Genomic DNA, 16536 nt, shown 5'->3' on the forward strand with positions numbered 1-16536 from the left:
CTTCAAGCAGGCACGACCAGCGTTCATGCAGTAAAACGAAGTCCAAAAAGAAAGGTCATTGTATCCTAGAGCAGTAGACTCCGATCTCTAATCGATCTCATATGCTAAAATGGGTTAAGAACAAACACAAACAAGAAAAGGTTACACATGGGTGCTATTATACACAGAAAAAAGAAAGGGAAATCCCCCACCGAAAAACCACATTGTATTCACCGCCGTGTTCAGGCGGACTCATCCTTCTTCTCCTCGGGACCCTTCTGCTCCTCCTCCAGGACGCTCCGACGGCTCTCCAGCGTGAAGTACAAGCTCTTACCAGCGCCCTCGAGGGTGTTGGTGATGCTGGAGCCGATGCTCTGGAGCGCCGTGACCAGCTGTGACCGCAGACCGTCCATACCGCCCTCGATGCTGCTGACCCACTTGGACTGCTCGACGTCCATGACCTGGCCGTCCATGCGGGCGGCGATGAGCGACAGCTTGCTCAGGCCGTTCTGCACGGGGATCTCGTGCCAGCCCGGGTTGGCCTTGCGGGTCGGGGCGGGCAGGCCGACGACCTTGGGGGCCAGGATGGTGAGGGCGGCCTTCAGGTGCTCCGGCGAGACTTGGGGGATGGTGAGGACGGCGGTGGGGCCGACCAGAAGCGGCGCCATCTCGTGCTGGCCCTTGTGATCGAGGACGGCGTCGTGGGCGGCGCGCGACAGGTCGTGCGTGAACAGGCTCGGGTCCAGCGGGATCTCGGCGGAGGTCTGCGTGACGGGGTCGACGGCGTCCGGCGTGGCCGCCGCCGCCGTGTTGCTGGGCCGGAAGTACTCGACGATGCGCAGCGCCACCTCGAAGATCCGGGTCTGCACGATCTGCACCTTGATGTGCGGCGCCAGCGCGGGCGCGGCGCGGCCCTCCGACGTGATCTTCTCGTCCACCTTGCGCATGGCGTGGCTCAGCTCCCGCCGGATCGCCGTCCACTCCACCGACTGCAGGTTGTCGTGCTGCAGGAACACCATCAGCGGCGCCGTGCGGATCATCGAGGTGTACTGGCGCAGGAGCTGCGAGCGGCGGTACTCCGGTCGGCGGTATGACGGGGGCTGCGAGGAGGGATAGTGGGCGATCGGAACGTGCGAGCGGGTCATCTGTTCGTGGGAAGCGGCCGGGGTCGTCGCCGTGCTGGCATATCGGGCTGCAATGGCCATTTCATACAGGCAGAGTCTTTGGCGTCGGACTGGCTGGGCGAGCCGGCCGCTGGAGACACGCATCCGGGGAGGCATTTTGATGGTGGGAGGGAGTTGACGGAGGGCGTGAAGAAAGGAAAAAAAATTACGGACGCGGTAGGAAAGTAGGTCCAAGAGACAAATAAGTTTTCCCAAGTCCGGTGGGATTGACAACGCCGGCGACAATCACAATGTCTGGGGCAGGATCGCGGACTGGCGAAAATATGGCACGAAATCTTGTTGTCCCGATGCGGTTAGACGAAACCTGGGGCGGTGAGATTCTGCAAGTTTGCTTGCGCAGCGCCGGAGGGGACCGAATGACTCTTTCTGCTTCGGTCTCTTTCATTGTCTCCTCGCATTTCAATTTATTTTCCATTTTCCACTTCTGGAGAAAGCTATAACACCTGGCTAGTGATCTTGTTCTCTTCGTCAGGAACAATGGCTGCTCCGCATCAGGAAACCAAGCAGGGACAGGTCTCTATCTCACCCCTCCTCAAGAGACTCGCCTACCCCGCTACAGAGGTTCAGGTCTCCGCGACCGAGATTGCTGCTGCTTTTGCGCTGATCTTCGAAGATGGGCTCTCGCAGATTCAAACTGCCGCGCTTCTGACGCTCTTGCACTCTACTGGACTCGATCGTGATGCAGAGGTGATCGCCAAATGCTCCCACCGCATGAGAGAAGCTGCCGTCCAGGTGGACAAGGCTGCTCTTAAGGCGGCTATGAAGTCCCGCGGTAAGAAGGAGGGACAGTACAGAGGTGGTCTGGTATGTGATGCCTAGTGATCCGATCACTCCTCATAGTACACTTATCTGATTGTTTCTTCCCGCTGGCTATAGTGCGACATTGTCGGAACCGGTGGTGACTCTCATTCCACCTTCAACATCTCGACCACCTCGTCCATCATTGCCTCTCCCCTTCTCCTCACAGCGAAGCACGGTAACCGGGCACAGACGTCTTTCTCCGGGTCCGCCGATGTCCTGCAGGCCGTGGCACCAATCCCTCCGAAGATCGATGCCGTCACCGCAGAGAACCTGAGCAAAGTGTACGCTGCGACCAATTACTCCTTCCTGTTTGCGCCCAACTTCCACCACGGCATGCGGTACGCCGACACTGTGCGACGTGGCCTGGGTCTTCGGACGATTTTCAACCTCATGGGACCCCTGGCCAACCCTGTTGATTGGGCCATCGAAGCCCGCGTCGTCGGCGTGGCCTACCAGAGCCTGGGACCGGTCTTCGTGGAGGCGCTCCGCCAGAACGGATGCAAGAAGGCGTTGGTCGTCTGCGGCGCGGAGGACCTGGATGAGATCAGCTGCGCTGGCGCGACCAACTGCTGGAGGCTGTCAGAGTACCCCAACGCCGCGTACAAGCAGCCGGAGAATGAGGATGACGAGTGCTCCTGCGACGAGGACCAGAACCCCCGCACTCTGGTCAAGATGGAAATGTTCCAGCTGCACCCGTCCGATTTTGGCCTGAAGGCCTACCCTCTGACGGAGGTGTTCGGGAGGAAAATGCCCAAGGACAATGCCGAAAAGCTCATGAGCATTCTGCGCAACGAGCTGCCCCGTGACGACCCCATCTTGAGCTTTGTGCTTCAGAACGTGGCCGCCCTTTTGGTAACGTCTGGTATTTGCGAGGCAGAAACCAGCAACATGGGTCCTGGGGACGATGGCCAGGTGGTCACCGAGCGGGGACCTGGCGGCGGGCGCTGGAAGGAAGGTGTCCGCCGGGCGCGCTGGTGCATTGAGAGCGGCGCCGCTCTCCGAAGCTTCGAGCACTTCATCGAAGTGACTAACCAGCTGTGATGACTTTGAACATGTATGTGCGTTATATAGTTCGGTCATTCTACGAACAAGCATTGGGAGATTGGATTATTCTGGCCGCATAGACCGGTCTGATTTGAAGAAGTTGTGAGTAGCGTAGGGTAGCATAGGACAAAACGCCGAATTAATAAGGGATAATCCAGCCCGTTGGCAGGACAGCCTCGCTAGACATTTCTTATGCACAAGCAGTAAGCTGCTGCTGCTTGACCATAGCCACGGTGACAGCCACAGCACGCAGACCCGACCTGTCGAAGCTCAATCTTCGAGCCAACCTGAAGACAAAGAAGCCTGCCCAGTCTACCCAGCGCATCCGCACCACCATCACCACGACGCAAAGAGATTGAAAGATTGAAAAAAAAATAAGTGGTATAAACTCCCAAACACCACAAGTTAAAATGCACATCAATCGTAATCCAAGCAGTAAGCCCCATCATCCCCTCCACCTTCCTCTTCCTCCTCTTGCTCCTTCCCATCTCCTTTTCCAGGTCCCCGTGAACCTGCTTCCCCTTCCCTTCCTCATCTCACCCAGCCCCCGAAGTAACGTAACTGTAACTGAGCATCTCAAAATCACCGCGCCTCAAACTGCACCATTCTGTAACACAAACCCCAGAGTCAGCGAGATCATCCTTACTCCCCCCACTTTCATCCCCGAACCCAACCCCGAAACCCAGAGGGAAAAAAAGCACAAACCTCTTCGTCCGCTCCTTATACAGCACACGGTGTCCGCACTCCTTACACCGGATCTGGTCGCCGCGCTTCAACGACACCCGCGAGTTGCACTCGCCGCACAGGTAGGCGACCATGGGGCCGTCGAGGGAGGAGCCCGCCGCGCCGCCCGCACCGGCGTCGGCGCCGCCGAAGGCGCTCTGGGAGCCGCCCAGGTTCGAGGGGACTTGGTAGGCTTCGCGGGACATTTTTGTTTCTGGTTGTGAGAGGAGGTTTTGGTAAAGGATGATGGCGGTGGATGGAGGGTTGGAGGTTTGCGATGCGATGGTTGGGTGAGCTGGTAGGGGGAATTATCGCGGGAACTTTTTTGCGCGGCGCAGATAGAAGGATCTGGAGCGGTTAGTCAGCTGGCTGTTGGGTCTGGTGGTGGCTACGGCTAGTTTCTTTGGGGTAGGCGGTGGGTTGACCCGGATCTATAGAGCACGTAATCTAGCTATGCGGTGGTAAGATTTTCAAGAGGTTCTGAGCATTGCATCCAAATTATGGGTTTGATGGGCTTTCATAGAGCTGTCAATATACGGTATCCTTTTACTCGTCAGCTGAAGGTAAGACCGTTGTTATATGGACAAAGTGGCTGAACTATTTATCTATATCCGTAGCTATGCAGTCCTAATGCAATGATATGGAATCATATATGCAAACATCACAGGGTATATGTATATGTCGTCATCAAATGTCAGAAATCACCAACCACCACCGATCTTCCCAGCCAATTCAACCACGCGAGCGGCATCCGGTGGCCCCTGGGGCTTGCCCACGTCGCTCTCAACCTCCCGATAGGTAGTATAAGCCAGCTTTGAAAGAGGTACGCCCATGAAGGTGGCCCAGTGGTTCAGGGCGACATGCACACTGGCCTCTTGTTCTGCAAGAGACAGGGGCTGTGACTGAGGCGTGACCTTACTCTCCAAGTCCGACTCGGCAGAATAGTAAGCCTCGTCCACACGAGCGAGCCATGCGCGCTGTTCATGCGGTGAGGGCTTTGGCGTCTCCCCTGAACTCTCTGTCTGTGCGCTTGTCGCGTCCCTGGCGTCTTCAATGCGGATCTGTCCTCCGCCATTCGTGCAGCCCCCAGGGCATGCCATGACCTCCACGTATGCATAGTCTGAGCCTGATCCACCTGATGCAGCATTCCGTCCCACCGGCTGCCGTCTGCTGCCGCCCATCGCCCCATTTGCTGTCCGCGCACCCGGGAGTCGCGAGACTCGCGCTGGCTTGAGTTTACGGACAAGGTTCTGGATGTTTCTGAAACCGTAGTAGCGAGCAGCCTTCATAATGGGCTGATGTTCGGGCGACATCAGAAAGTACTCCACAACGTCCGCATTCCGTCCTCGTTGAATCTCAATCTCGCTACCTGGATTTCGTGATTGGAAGCATTTGAGGACATGGTAGAGGTAGCCTCCGGAGGTACCTGTCGTTGCATTCTGGGCTGAGTTACTCTTAGAGAAGAGGAAGTCGTGCAATACTGGGTTGGGGAATTGTGGCTGTGTCACAGGCTTCAAAGGCAAACTGGGCAGCGAAACGCCTCTGGAAGATGCCAATGAAAGAAGCTCGCGCGTGGTGATGACGCAGTCAACGTCGCGAACTGGCGCGGTAGACTCAGCAGAGGACGGAGACCATGCTGCATCTGTGAGTTCTTCTCTGCTGGCCTCCAGCTTCTTATCAAAGCACGGCATTATGGCCAAATGCCAGATGCGAGAGGTGGGGATTCCCAGGCACTTGCTAAGCACCGTTTTCAGGAACGTTCCGGTGAGTGCCTGGGGAGACTTGAGACGCGACAGGTGAGGAAGGATGAAAGGATGCGTCTTTTCGGCGTAGCAGATCCATCCTGGACACGCAGAAGACAAGATAGGGCGTTTCGGTGACGACGATCCAGGGGTGTCTGAGGTTGCAGCCAATGAGTCGCTGACCTCGTCAGCGGTGAGAGATAGAACGGCTTCCCTCATTACATTGGTGTCGACTACCCATGTGAAACCGCTGTTCTTCGCTCCTCCAGCCCGTAAACCCTGCGGACCACTCAAGAATTGGTGAATCATGTTATCTGCATCCTTCTCTGCTATTCCGTAGGTCGCCGCCAGGCTCGCCCTCACTTGCGGACTGACACTCGCAACGAATATCCGACCCTCGCCATCATGAGCGTCATCGCCACTTAGCGATAGTTCGGGATATGTATCGAGAGTGTTGAGGACCTCGGCGTGTGACTGCAACGAGATGAGCACTGCCTCGGCAGATGTGACACATCCAGAGCAGGCGAGGCAGTCTGTCAAAGAGATCTGAGCCGGAGGGAGGTTTTCAGGTTGAACCTTGTCTTCTTTGGTCACTTCATAAGGATTCTATACAATTAGAAATTAGAGGCCTGTTATTGGACAAAGTGGGGCGGAGGAGGGAAGGAGGAAGTTATTGCTCGCGCACGTACATCTGAGTTTGACTCCTCCTTCTTTGGAAGGGTTTCGACTGGCTTAATGCATGCGACACCAGGGGAAATAAAATCGTTGAGGTCGTCTGCAGAGAGAATTGCACTCATCGTGGCAGACGCCGGAGGCCGATGCAGTAGACTGGGACTGATAGAGGGATCAGCAGCTCGTAGGGATTCAAGCGAGCGCTTTGTGAATTGAGTGTGAAGTCACAGAAAGGCGCGCAGTAAGCCTGGTGTAAGCAGCAAATGAAAGAGGGAATGTTTAGAATACTTGCAGAGGGAAAGATCTCGAATTGAAGGTAATTGTGATAGTTGGAATCAATGCTTTGTCATCGTGGCGACGGAACCGCATTTGTATGGCGGATGAGATTGAAGTGGCTGCCCCGCGATCGGCGAAGATAAGCTCACCGCTTGCTGCTTCAGTCTAATCTTATCGCGTCCCTGATCATTCTGCCGGCCCACCGGACACGAGGCACCAACCGGTTGAACGCGCCTTCCTTGCTGCCTAGGAGCATGATTGTATAATACATAGAAATCGTTTACACAGAGGGGTTGCCAATACCTCTGTCTGGTCTCATTGAACCTTTACAAGACCTTAGAACCAATTCTCGAATGACGCCAAACCGGATTACTGATTATTTTCGGCCGGTGAGCGGAAGGCGGAAGCGGCCGCGTGCAGGAGCACAACATCCGGGGCGAGGCCAAAGAGAGAAGTTAAGATTGGTCGCAAAAGAAACAAATGCATTGCTCCCTAAGATTTTGTCTACACGTCCCGACGCTCCTCCTATCGGGCAAATATGTCACGGCTCCAGATATGAAGCCCTTGACCCTAGGTTCAGCCCGAGGCTGACAACCCAGGTGGAAATACTGCTCGGCGATACTTTCGATATGGCTACTGCACTGGGTCCTTCTTTATACCCCTATAATCAAAACAACGCAGAGCACGTTTGTATTCTCAATATGGCCAATGCAAACAGGCCCGGTGGAGGATGGCTCAACGGGGCCCTTGCCCAAGAAGAGGCACTCTGCTACCGGAGCAGCTTAAGCTCAACACTTAAATATCGCTACTACCCCCTGCGATTCCTCGGCGCTGTTTATTCACCATCCGTCCTCGTCTTCCGAGAGAGCATTGACAAAGGCCATGAGCTGATGGACTTGGAAAAGCCCGACCTTTTCCCGGTGGTGAGCGTGATTAGCGTGGCTGCTATTCAAGACCCAGAACTAGACCACCAATACGACCCGCCGAGGTACAAGAGCCTGCGCGATCGCGAGGGAATGAAGTTGAAAATGAGATTAATTCTTCGAATCGCCGCGTATAAAAAACACCGCAGGCTTGTGCTAGGGGCTCTGGGTTGTGGAGCCTTTGGAAACCCGAACGCCGAGGTTGCTGATTGCTGGGCCGAAGTTTTGCGGGAGAAAGAGTTTCAAGGCTGGTGGGATAAGATCGTATTCGCAATCCTAGACGATGCAAAGACAATTGCGCAGGGGAACGGGAATTTCGATGTCTTCAGAGACAAGCTTCATGGACTGACGATATAAGCGTTCGCGCAGCAAGAAATCGAGACCAGAGGTATAACATGTCCAGGTCGAATTTCATCTTGAAATCGTCACATTATAGTTATATTTGACAAGGTGGCGACAATAAACAGGAAAGCCCCCACATGGAATCACTTCCTCACCCTTGTTGAGCGCCGTCTGGTTGTGGTTGTTGATTCCGACGGCTTGGTTTCCTCCTCATCTTCGGTTTTGATGGCTTTTTTGTTCTCTCTCTTGGAGCTAGCTTTTCTTGGCTTGGATTCGTCTTCGCTCACTGGTGCTTCATCCTCTTCCTTCACGACTGGGTCTCTCTTTCGCTTCGAGTTGCTGCCACTATCGCTGTCAACTTCCTTTGCCACTGGACCGGTCTTCTTCTGTACGCTGGGAACCACAGCACTTGTTCTACCCCCAACGGTGAGGAAAGTGATCTTCTCTCCGTTGGGCAGGACAGATGGAACATTCTTCTTGCCCTTACTCCATCGATGCTTAAACAACCAATGCTCCGGAAATCTCTCGGAGTCCGCTAGCATTTCCACTGAAGTCGAGCAGACATAGTGCATAGCGGTGTGGAGCCCCTTGATCTGGTCATCATTCAGGGTGTTGCTATACTGCTCTGGGTGTATCTTTGCGTGATACAAGATTTCATCACTAGAGCTAGTTTAGTCATCGAATGTACTTAGGAGCTAAAAGGACAATGGACATACCCCATCCAGTTCCCAATTCCGCTAATGTTCGCCTGATCGAGCAGAAGGGCCTTGACGGGAACCTTCTTGCTCCTTAGTTTCTTTGCAAGCCACTCCTCCGTGACAGTATCCTTATCAGCAACCGGATCCGGACCGTTCTCTTTCAATGGGCTATGCTTGCGAATTTCTTCGGCGGGACAATCGACGAGCCGTATGCGAGCTAGTCGACGAGGATCCACAAAGGCCGCCTCTGCCTTGGGATCACCGTCGGTTTCCACCAAGAACTTCCAGTACTTGGGCGGCCACTCTTTGTCCTCTGGTTTATCGGTACGATAGTAGTATGTGTCGGCATCACGGATTTTGAGCCAGCCAGCCATGCCGAAATGCATTACCGCATGGGGCGGCGTCGACATGGTAATCCAGAAATACTTGCCCTGCTGTCCGGCCCCAACGACCTTCTTTCCTTCCATTGCCTTCTGAAATTCAGCGGCAGTGGTTCCGACTTTTCCGTAGACGATGTCATCATGTTGGGCAGACACTTTCGTCAGAGTCTTGCCGACCAGATGGTGGCGTATGAAGTGGACGATACGCGAAACCTCCGCTAGCTCGGGCATTGCGGAAAGATGGGGTGTATGTCAACAAATTGGGCGTGTACAAGATTTCGAATCCCCGTGATTAACACAAATGAAGCTTCAGAGGAGATTTTCCGGACTGAAAGTGAATTGCATTAGTTCGACTTGGAAGGAATCCCTCGTCAGGCGAAAGTGTCGCCGCAACACGCGTCGAGGAATCACGTAGTCCCGTGATTTGAGATTGCTAACCGTTTCCGGCAGTAAGCTGCTTCTGAAGTGCTGATGGTCTGGACGGCATGCGGGCCGGCCCTCATGCGCATTATTCCCACTTCATCGCTTCAGGTCCTAGCTAATCCTCACGCATATCTGCTCCTAATACACTTTGGACTACTCTCAAACTATCGTCAAAGGAGTTTGCAACCACCTCAAAAACTTCCTCGGCCTCTGACAAAAATCCAGCGATACTCTCTTCTCGCTGATCGACTTGCCGCCAACAGACGGGATTGCCACCCACAGCCGGTTTGAACCGCATTCTCAACATACAAAGTGGATTTATTCTGGGCCGAGAAACGTGCGTTGGACGGGGAGGCAGGGAAAGCAGAGGGTCAGAAAATGTCTCACCAAACTTCAACCGCGGCCCCTGCGTTAAGCCCCAAGTTTTGTTTCAATGAAAGGGCACTCCGAGGTATGTAGACTCCCGTCGCCACGAGAGCGTGCAATGTCACAAACAGGCGCTGACGAAGGTCTCCATTGGTAATTAGAATTCTTGCGCCTCTCACGATCGACGATAGACGACTCGATCACGCAAAATCTCAATGCATTGTATACTCCGGCGCGGGACGGTTTCGACCCCTCCTCAACGGCCGCCCGCCAGATAGACCCCACGGCGGAGCGAACGATCGATCCGCCAGCCTGCGAAGGCTTCAAGAATAAAGTGTTGTTCCCGTCATGGCAGGCGCGGTCAGATGTGCTCAGTTATTGCGCTGGTGTAGCAACGAGCCCTGATCCGGAAGACCCGGACCTTCTCCTGCGGGAAATCGAGTCGGCTAAGGACCGCGAGCGAGTGGTTGACGAAAGACTCGATCCTTACTCTGCGCGGTTCTTCCCTCGCGAACCACGCACGGAATCCCTAGCATACCTCGTTCGGTATCAAAGAAGCGTTGAGGATATCATTCGCGCGCGGACTTGGGGTCTTGTGACGGAGCGATGCGAAAGCTCATCAGAGAGCTGGGAAGAAGCGCTGAACAAGTGGCGCGAAACCAAACAACGACCAGTGAGGGACTTGTAAGATTATCCTTGGTTTCAGGGTCGATGGAGTCTCGCTTGGAAGTCTTCTACTTTGGAAGGTCGGGTCGATTCCGGCCAGCACAAGCGGTCATTTGACCATTTTGACTAGTTATGTATGTAAATGACCATGTAACAGTAGCATTCAACGGCGTTCTTCACTCTTTCAGCTTCCTTCCACTGAGTAAACCTAGCATAGTGAATAGACAGGCTGTCTGCGCAGAGTTGCATATGCATGCAAGAGCCGCTTCGGATCACCATTTTGACTAATACCGGGCAGCCTTCGACGGAAGACGGCGGTCGGGAAAGAACTTTGCGAATAAATACAGCTTATTTGTAGCGTCCTCAATAGAAATTACTCAACTCAAAAAACCCCAGATTGTTCATTGTTGTTTGCCGTTCTTCTTGTGATATTTCCTGTCAAAAGTTCTTGTTGTAAAATCGGTCAGAGCTTATCGCTGCCTCAGCAATCATCAATCGTCATTCCACCCTTTACTACGGAGTATCGAGTCCCGTCCCTCTTTCTGTCTCTCTCCCCTCCCCGCGCACGACCACCGCCCAGCTTCCGTCTTCCGCACACAGTCATCTGGCAAGTCCGCAAGTCTTTGCACTGCACCTTCCACCTGTCACCCACACGCACCATGCCACAACCATTGAGCTCCAAGGATGCGGCCTTGTTCCGCCAAGTGGTCCGTCATTATGAAAACAAGCAACATAAGAAAGGTGCGTTCTGCAAATCCCTCCACAATGAACACGCTTGTTACTTTCGCAAGTGGGTAGCAGGGACTCCAGTGCAAAACAGCTAACGCCAATGCTCGCATCGCACAACAGGCATCAAAACCGCCGAACAAATCCTGAAGAAGAATCCCAACCATGGCGATACCTTGGCGATGAAGGCTCTGATCATGAGCAACATCGGCCAGTTGGAGGAAGCTTTCGTGCTGGCCAAGGAGGCCCTGAAGAACGACATGAGGTCGCATATCTGCTGGCACGTCTACGGGTTGCTGTACCGTGCGGAGAAGAACTACGAGGAGGCGATCAAGGCATACCGCTTTGCCCTGAGGATCGAGCCCGAGTCGCAGCCCATCCAGCGGGATCTTGCGCTCCTCCAGATGCAGATGCGGGATTACCAGGGCTACATACAGAGCCGGACGACCATGCTGCAGGCCCGCCCCGGCTTCCGACAGAACTGGACCGCCCTGGCGATCGCACACCACCTCTCCGGCGATCTCGAGGAGGCCGAGAAGGTACTCACGACGTACGAGGAAACGCTGAAGACCCCGCCGCCCACCTCTGACATGGAGCACTCCGAGGCCATTCTGTACAAGAACACAATCATGGCCGAGGCCGGCAAGCTGGAGCAGGCATTAGAGCATCTGGAGAAGTTCGGTCGCAGATGTGCCGATGTGCAGGCTGTGCTGGAAATGAAGGCGGACTACCTCTTGCGCCTGGACCGCAAGGCCGAGGCTGAGGCCGCTTACACTACTCTTTTGGAGCGGAACCCTGAGAACTCGATCTACTACGATGCTTTGATCCGGGCCAAGGGTCTTTCCAAGGACGATCCCAAGGCTTTGAAGGCCTTGTACGATTCCTGGGTGGAGAAGGCCCCCCGTGGTGACGCTGCTCGCCGGATCCCTCTGGACTTCCTCGAGGGAGACGACTTCAAGCAGGCTGCCGATGCCTATTTGCAGCGCTCGCTCAAGAAGGGCGTCCCCTCGCTCTTTGCCAACATCAAGGCTCTCTATACCGACGTGGCTAAGCGGGATACTGTTCAGGAGCTGGTTGAGGGTTACGTCTCGACCCCTCAGTCCAACGGTTCTGCTGAGGGTCAGGCCGACAGCGACAACACCGAATTCCTTTCTTCTTCCCACTACTTCCTCGCCCAGCACTACAACTACCACCTCAGCCGCGACTTGACCAAGGCGATGGAGCATGTCGACAAGGCTATTGAACTGTCGCCCAAGGCCGTGGAATACCAGATGACCAAGGCGCGGATCTGGAAGCACCACGGCAACCTCGAGAAGGCCGCCGAGGAGATGGAGAAGGCCCGTCTGCTGGACGAGAAGGACCGTTACATCAACTCCAAGGCTGCCAAGTATCAACTTCGCAACAACGACAACGAGAAGGGTCTTGACAACATGAGCAAGTTCACCCGGAACGAGACTGTTGGAGGCGCTCTTGGCGATCTGCATGAGATGCAATGTGTGTGGTATCTGACGGAGGATGGCGAGGCCTACCTGCGCCAGAAGAAGCTTGGCCTTGCTCTCAAGCGCTTCCACGCCCTTTACAACATCTTCGACACCTGGCAAGAAGACCAGTTCGATTTCCACAGCTTCTCGCTGCGGAAGGGCATGATCCGCGCGTACGTGGACATGGTCCGTTGGGAGGACCGCCTGCGCGAGCACCCCTTCTACACCCGTGTGGCTTTCTCGGCCATCAAGTCATACCTCCTCCTGCACGACCAGCCGGATCTGGCCCATGGACCTATGGCTACCAACGGGGTCGGAGAGGATGAGAACGAGCGCAAGAAGGCCCTCAAGAAGGCCAAGAAGGAGCAGCAGCGCCTGGAGAAGCTGGAAGCCGAGAAGCGCGAGGCAAGAAAGGCGGCCAGCACCGGCAAGAGCGCCGACGGAGACGTCAAGAAGGAGGACCCTGATCCGCTTGGCACCAAGCTGGTCGCGACCCAGGACCCGCTTAAGGAGGCGATGAAGTTCTTGACTCCCTTGTTGGAGCTCAGTCCCAAGAGCATTGAGGCTCAGACTCTCGGATTCGAGGTTTACCTTAGAAGAGGTATGTCCATCGCCTTGCAATTTGCTACCATCACCCCTGCTAATTTCATCCTCGATTAGGTAAATATGCGCTCGCCCTCAAGTGTCTGACTGCCGCCCACTCGATCGACGCCGCCAACCCCACTCTCCACGTTCAAATCCTCCGACTCCGCAAAGCTCTGGACAACTTGTCCGAGCCCCTTCCTTCTGAGGTGGCTGAGGCCATCAACGCCGAATTCGAGGCCTTGCTCCCTAAATCGACGAACCTGGACGAGTGGAACGAGTCCTTCATTTCCACCCACAAGGACAGTGTCCCTCAAGTCCAGGCAGGTCTCACCAGCCGGCAGCTCCTGAAGCCCGACACCAAGTCGCAATGTGAACAAGAGCTCACAGCCACCCTTGACTCGGACGACATCACCATCGATACCGCGCTCACCGGCCTGGAATTGCTGACCGCGTGGGGCAGCGACCAGGCTGCCAAGACCGCCTACGCTCAGAAGGCCAGCAGCAAATGGCCTGAGTCATCGGTGTTTCGTCTGGAGTAAAGGATGAAGTGAAATGAAAAATGGAAAATGCGTTGGATGGGTAGAACACTGTAACACGATACCGGCTCAAGCAACCAGGGCTTGTTGTGTGTGATCTCTTAAGAACTGGATATTTACTTCCTTTTTTTGTTTCTGGTGATTAGCCTGGGTATAGCTATTGCAGTTGCGTGTTTGAAGTATACCTTGTTTGCATGGTATGGGAACGCGTAGAAGAGCGAGAGGGGGGGGCAACTTTAGCTAGACGTTATAAAAGACTTTCAAAATTTCTAAGGGGTGTATCACTAGGGCTGATTGTTCGAATTTCGTTATGGTAGCTTACTTGCTCTAGCTATATGTTCGAGAATACCAACTGATGTGAAGCAATTACTCAAGACGGTTTGCGAGGCTTGAGGCAGAGAGCTTCTTCTCTAATATACTTTAGAAACCCGCAAAAGAATATTTACACAACAAGAAGCCTGCACAACCAAAACACCTCTAGATTGGAATAATATACACCTCTAAATACGACCAGAAATGGCAAGAAAGATAGAAATACAAACCAAGAGCAGCGACGGTTCCTTTTCCCATGCAGAAACAAAACAAAAGCAAATGACATATCATATCAACAAGGACGACAGCCCTTTCCCACAAGAGGCCTATCATAACAACCTCAACCTCAACAAAACTCTAACTATATACTTGTGTCAAAACAAACCCCCAAAACCTCCCCTTCTATATTCTATACCGATATAGGAAATCCATTCTCGCGGCAAGGATCGGTTATGCACTTGAATTCCCTACTCCCCATCCTCATTGTCCAGGTTTCCCAGAATCGGTCTCCGCTGGAGGGTGGCCTCGTCCTCGCCGTAGCCGTACTTCACCCACAGGCGCTGCCACACGGGCACGGGGGCGGGCCGCTCCTCGCCGCGGATGTATTCTTCACCGCTGGCGATGCGGGTCGCCCGGCTTTCTTCCTCGGGGGACACGATGTAGCGGTGCATGCGGGAGGCGAGGCGCGGGTCCAGTACGATGGGATCGAGCCATTCGCGCTCCTTGTCGGGTTGGGTTTCGTCCGTGCGGTGGACGGATTTGTGCCAGTCGCGTTCGGCGGTGGCGAGGATGGTTTGTTGCTCGGGGATCGGGGTGGGGTCGGAGCTTGGGGTGAGGGATTCGGAGGAGTCAGGTGTGGTTTCGGTGTATGGGCGGCTGGAGGAGGCGAGGACCAGGGCCGCGACGTCGCGGCCGATCTCGTCGGCGAGGTGGCGGCGGTTCAGGTAGCGGTAGATGCGGATCGGGGTGTTGAGGAAGCCCAGGAGGTGGGGGAAGGCGATGGGCACGGAGCCGTCGAGGGTGGCGGGGAGGGTCGGCGGGAGGGGTTGCAGGTCGTAGGCGCTGGTGGGGAGGTAGGTTGGGGTCGGACCGGTGGGTTTCTTCTTCTTCTCTTCCTCTTTCTTTGGCTCTTCGGAGGGCGTGGTGTCTTCTTGCTTCTCGGGGGTTTCGGGGGCTCCGTCTTCGGGAGCCGGGGAGGAGGGTGGTTGTTGTGGTTGTTGTTCGTCTTCGGTGGGTGCAGGAGGGGGGTCCAGAGGGCCGAGCCAGCCCTCGTGCAGACCCCGGATGTACTCCTTCCAGGTGTGTCGGCCGATCACCAGATCGCCCTTGGGGCCCGGTTCGTCCGTGATGCCGAGATGCGTGCGCGTGTCGTAGACGACGCCCTCGACGCTGGGCTCCTCGACGACGGAGCTGGGCTCGCCCGCGCGGCGTCGCGTCTTGCGGATCTGCTCGGCCAGGCCTGCGCGCACCTCGCCCTCGCGCCGGCCCTCGATGACCTGGTAGTCGACCGCCGCGGCGACGAGGATCGGCTTGACGTATTCCTTGAAGTGGTCGCGGGCGACCCGGAGCCCGTCCCCGGGCGGTGCGGCCAGGAAGACGGTGATCTTGCGGCGCATCTGCTCCACGGGCAGCGTCTCCTTGGAAAGGTGCGCCACCAGGTCACACCATTTCTGCTGGGCGCGGCGTTTCTCTCGACGGTCGTAGATCAGGGCCGCGGTGAACGAGCCGGTGATGGTCCAGAAGATCATCCAGTTTCGGGAGGGGAGGCGGAATTTGATGTTGGGGAGACCTGGAAGTCCGTTTGTTAGTTTGTACGATTTCATGATTTAGAAGGCATTGGGAAAGGGCGAGGTGCCATACCCATCATCCTGAAGGCAGGGTTGACAGGCTTGGAGGCGGGCTTCGAGGCCGCGGACTGAGCGGGCCCTGCAGTCTCCGCGGGTTTGGGGTTGGAGGAGTCTGCCATGATGGTCGGGGTATTCGATTGTCCGGAAAAGTCCTCAGGGTGTAATGGACGGAGGAGTGAACACAGAGGAAGATCAACTTCCTCGTAATTAGGTGGTGATTCCCGAGGTCAAGAATCTACTACTATGGCGGAGGCCCGAAAAAGTTCGGGGATGCACGCTACAGCTCCGTCGGATCCACGTTGATCCGTCCGGGGGCGAGAGAGTGTCTCAGTATACCCATGTTTGTTTGTACAGTACACAACCATAGTGCTCGGCAAGCAATGATGCTCTTAATTATAGGACTATAGGTAGCTTAACTTGTATAGCTGATGGATACACTAGACAGCCTGATTACTGGCTGTGTCTTGTATCTCCTCCGACCACCTTTGGTCACATGTGCGAGCAGAGCAGAGGGCTTCTGGGGATGTACTGTATACCCAGTCCCTTGATCCGAATGGCCCTGGAAGGCAGAAACAATCATCCCGGATGGAAACTTAATCACTGGATGATCGGAGGATCGGTGTCTTCGCCTGATAGGGATAGTGAAACCACGCAACTAGAGACCCTGGCATACCGTAGCGAGCGAGTCTGGCCCTATTAGTGTCGGTCTTGGTGATGGATGCTCTCTAGATTGTTTCAGATCGATCCAGTCCTGTTTGAGATGCTGTTGTTGCATGCCAGCCTCAATTCTGTTGTATCTGGCTACTCTGGGAATGTAGAGGATAATGATA

At 55.0% G+C, this 16536-nt stretch overlaps 9 protein-coding genes across 9 annotated transcripts; 4 read left to right on the forward strand and 5 right to left on the reverse strand.

Annotated features, from left to right (window-relative positions):
* Positions 1 to 221: 221 nt before the first annotated feature.
* Positions 222 to 1259, reverse strand: ASPACDRAFT_64785 (mitochondrial 54S ribosomal protein uL10m; the record flags this gene model as incomplete). The annotated part of the gene is made up of 1 exon (XM_020204037.1): positions 222 to 1259. One exon carries the CDS (start codon positions 1257 to 1259, stop codon positions 222 to 224), a length of 1038 nt encoding a protein of 345 aa, XP_020051191.1.
* A 381-nt stretch (positions 1260 to 1640) lies between these two features.
* ASPACDRAFT_55489 (anthranilate phosphoribosyltransferase) lies at positions 1641 to 3005 on the forward strand (the record flags this gene model as incomplete). Its single annotated transcript, XM_020203005.1, has 2 exons — positions 1641 to 1967; positions 2040 to 3005. The coding sequence occupies 2 exons, from the start codon at positions 1641 to 1643 to the stop codon at positions 3003 to 3005; spliced, it is 1293 nt and encodes a 430-aa protein (XP_020051192.1).
* A 585-nt stretch (positions 3006 to 3590) lies between these two features.
* Positions 3591 to 3937, reverse strand: ASPACDRAFT_48301 (Rpo12/RPC10 RNA polymerase subunit family protein; the record flags this gene model as incomplete). Its single annotated transcript, XM_020202102.1, has 2 exons — positions 3591 to 3615; positions 3714 to 3937. 2 exons carry the CDS (start codon positions 3935 to 3937, stop codon positions 3591 to 3593), a joined length of 249 nt encoding a protein of 82 aa, XP_020051193.1.
* Positions 3938 to 4298: 361 nt separating this feature from the next.
* nar1 (iron-sulfur cluster assembly protein NAR1) lies at positions 4299 to 6472 on the reverse strand. Its single transcript, XM_020197748.1, has 2 exons — positions 6163 to 6472; positions 4299 to 6079 (listed from the first exon to the last, which is right to left on the reverse strand). Exons 1-2 carry the CDS (start codon positions 6268 to 6270, stop codon positions 4433 to 4435), a joined length of 1755 nt encoding a protein of 584 aa, XP_020051194.1. The 5' UTR covers positions 6271 to 6472; the 3' UTR covers positions 4299 to 4432.
* Positions 6473 to 7122: 650 nt separating this feature from the next.
* On the forward strand, positions 7123 to 7701 carry ASPACDRAFT_48303 (uncharacterized protein; the record flags this gene model as incomplete). The annotated part of the gene is made up of 1 exon (XM_020202103.1): positions 7123 to 7701. One exon carries the CDS (start codon positions 7123 to 7125, stop codon positions 7699 to 7701), a length of 579 nt encoding a protein of 192 aa, XP_020051195.1.
* A 128-nt stretch (positions 7702 to 7829) lies between these two features.
* On the reverse strand, positions 7830 to 8995 carry ASPACDRAFT_55491 (putative formamidopyrimidine-DNA glycosylase; the record flags this gene model as incomplete). The annotated part of the gene is made up of 2 exons (XM_020203006.1): positions 7830 to 8346; positions 8403 to 8995. The coding sequence occupies 2 exons, from the start codon at positions 8993 to 8995 to the stop codon at positions 7830 to 7832; spliced, it is 1110 nt and encodes a 369-aa protein (XP_020051196.1).
* Positions 8996 to 9236: 241 nt separating this feature from the next.
* ASPACDRAFT_127734 (MIX23 family protein) lies at positions 9237 to 10399 on the forward strand. The gene is made up of 2 exons (XM_020197054.1): positions 9237 to 9638; positions 9715 to 10399. The coding sequence occupies exons 1-2, from the start codon at positions 9566 to 9568 to the stop codon at positions 10239 to 10241; spliced, it is 600 nt and encodes a 199-aa protein (XP_020051197.1). The 5' UTR covers positions 9237 to 9565; the 3' UTR covers positions 10242 to 10399.
* Positions 10400 to 10863: 464 nt separating this feature from the next.
* ASPACDRAFT_82331 (peptide alpha-N-acetyltransferase complex A subunit NAT1) lies at positions 10864 to 13896 on the forward strand. The gene is made up of 3 exons (XM_020206070.1): positions 10864 to 10960; positions 11069 to 13027; positions 13087 to 13896. Exons 1-3 carry the CDS (start codon positions 10879 to 10881, stop codon positions 13548 to 13550), a joined length of 2505 nt encoding a protein of 834 aa, XP_020051198.1. The 5' UTR covers positions 10864 to 10878; the 3' UTR covers positions 13551 to 13896.
* An 80-nt stretch (positions 13897 to 13976) lies between these two features.
* Positions 13977 to 15939, reverse strand: ASPACDRAFT_1877071 (Tim22-complex subunit TIM54). The gene is made up of 2 exons (XM_020198092.1): positions 15720 to 15939; positions 13977 to 15648 (listed from the first exon to the last, which is right to left on the reverse strand). Exons 1-2 carry the CDS (start codon positions 15823 to 15825, stop codon positions 14327 to 14329), a joined length of 1428 nt encoding a protein of 475 aa, XP_020051199.1. The 5' UTR covers positions 15826 to 15939; the 3' UTR covers positions 13977 to 14326.
* Between the last annotated feature and the right edge of the window lie 597 nt (positions 15940 to 16536).

The sequence above is a fragment of the Aspergillus aculeatus genome (assembly GCF_001890905.1).
Source record: "Aspergillus aculeatus ATCC 16872 unplaced genomic scaffold ASPACscaffold_23, whole genome shotgun sequence".
Classification (NCBI taxonomy): domain Eukaryota; kingdom Fungi; phylum Ascomycota; class Eurotiomycetes; order Eurotiales; family Aspergillaceae; genus Aspergillus; species Aspergillus aculeatus.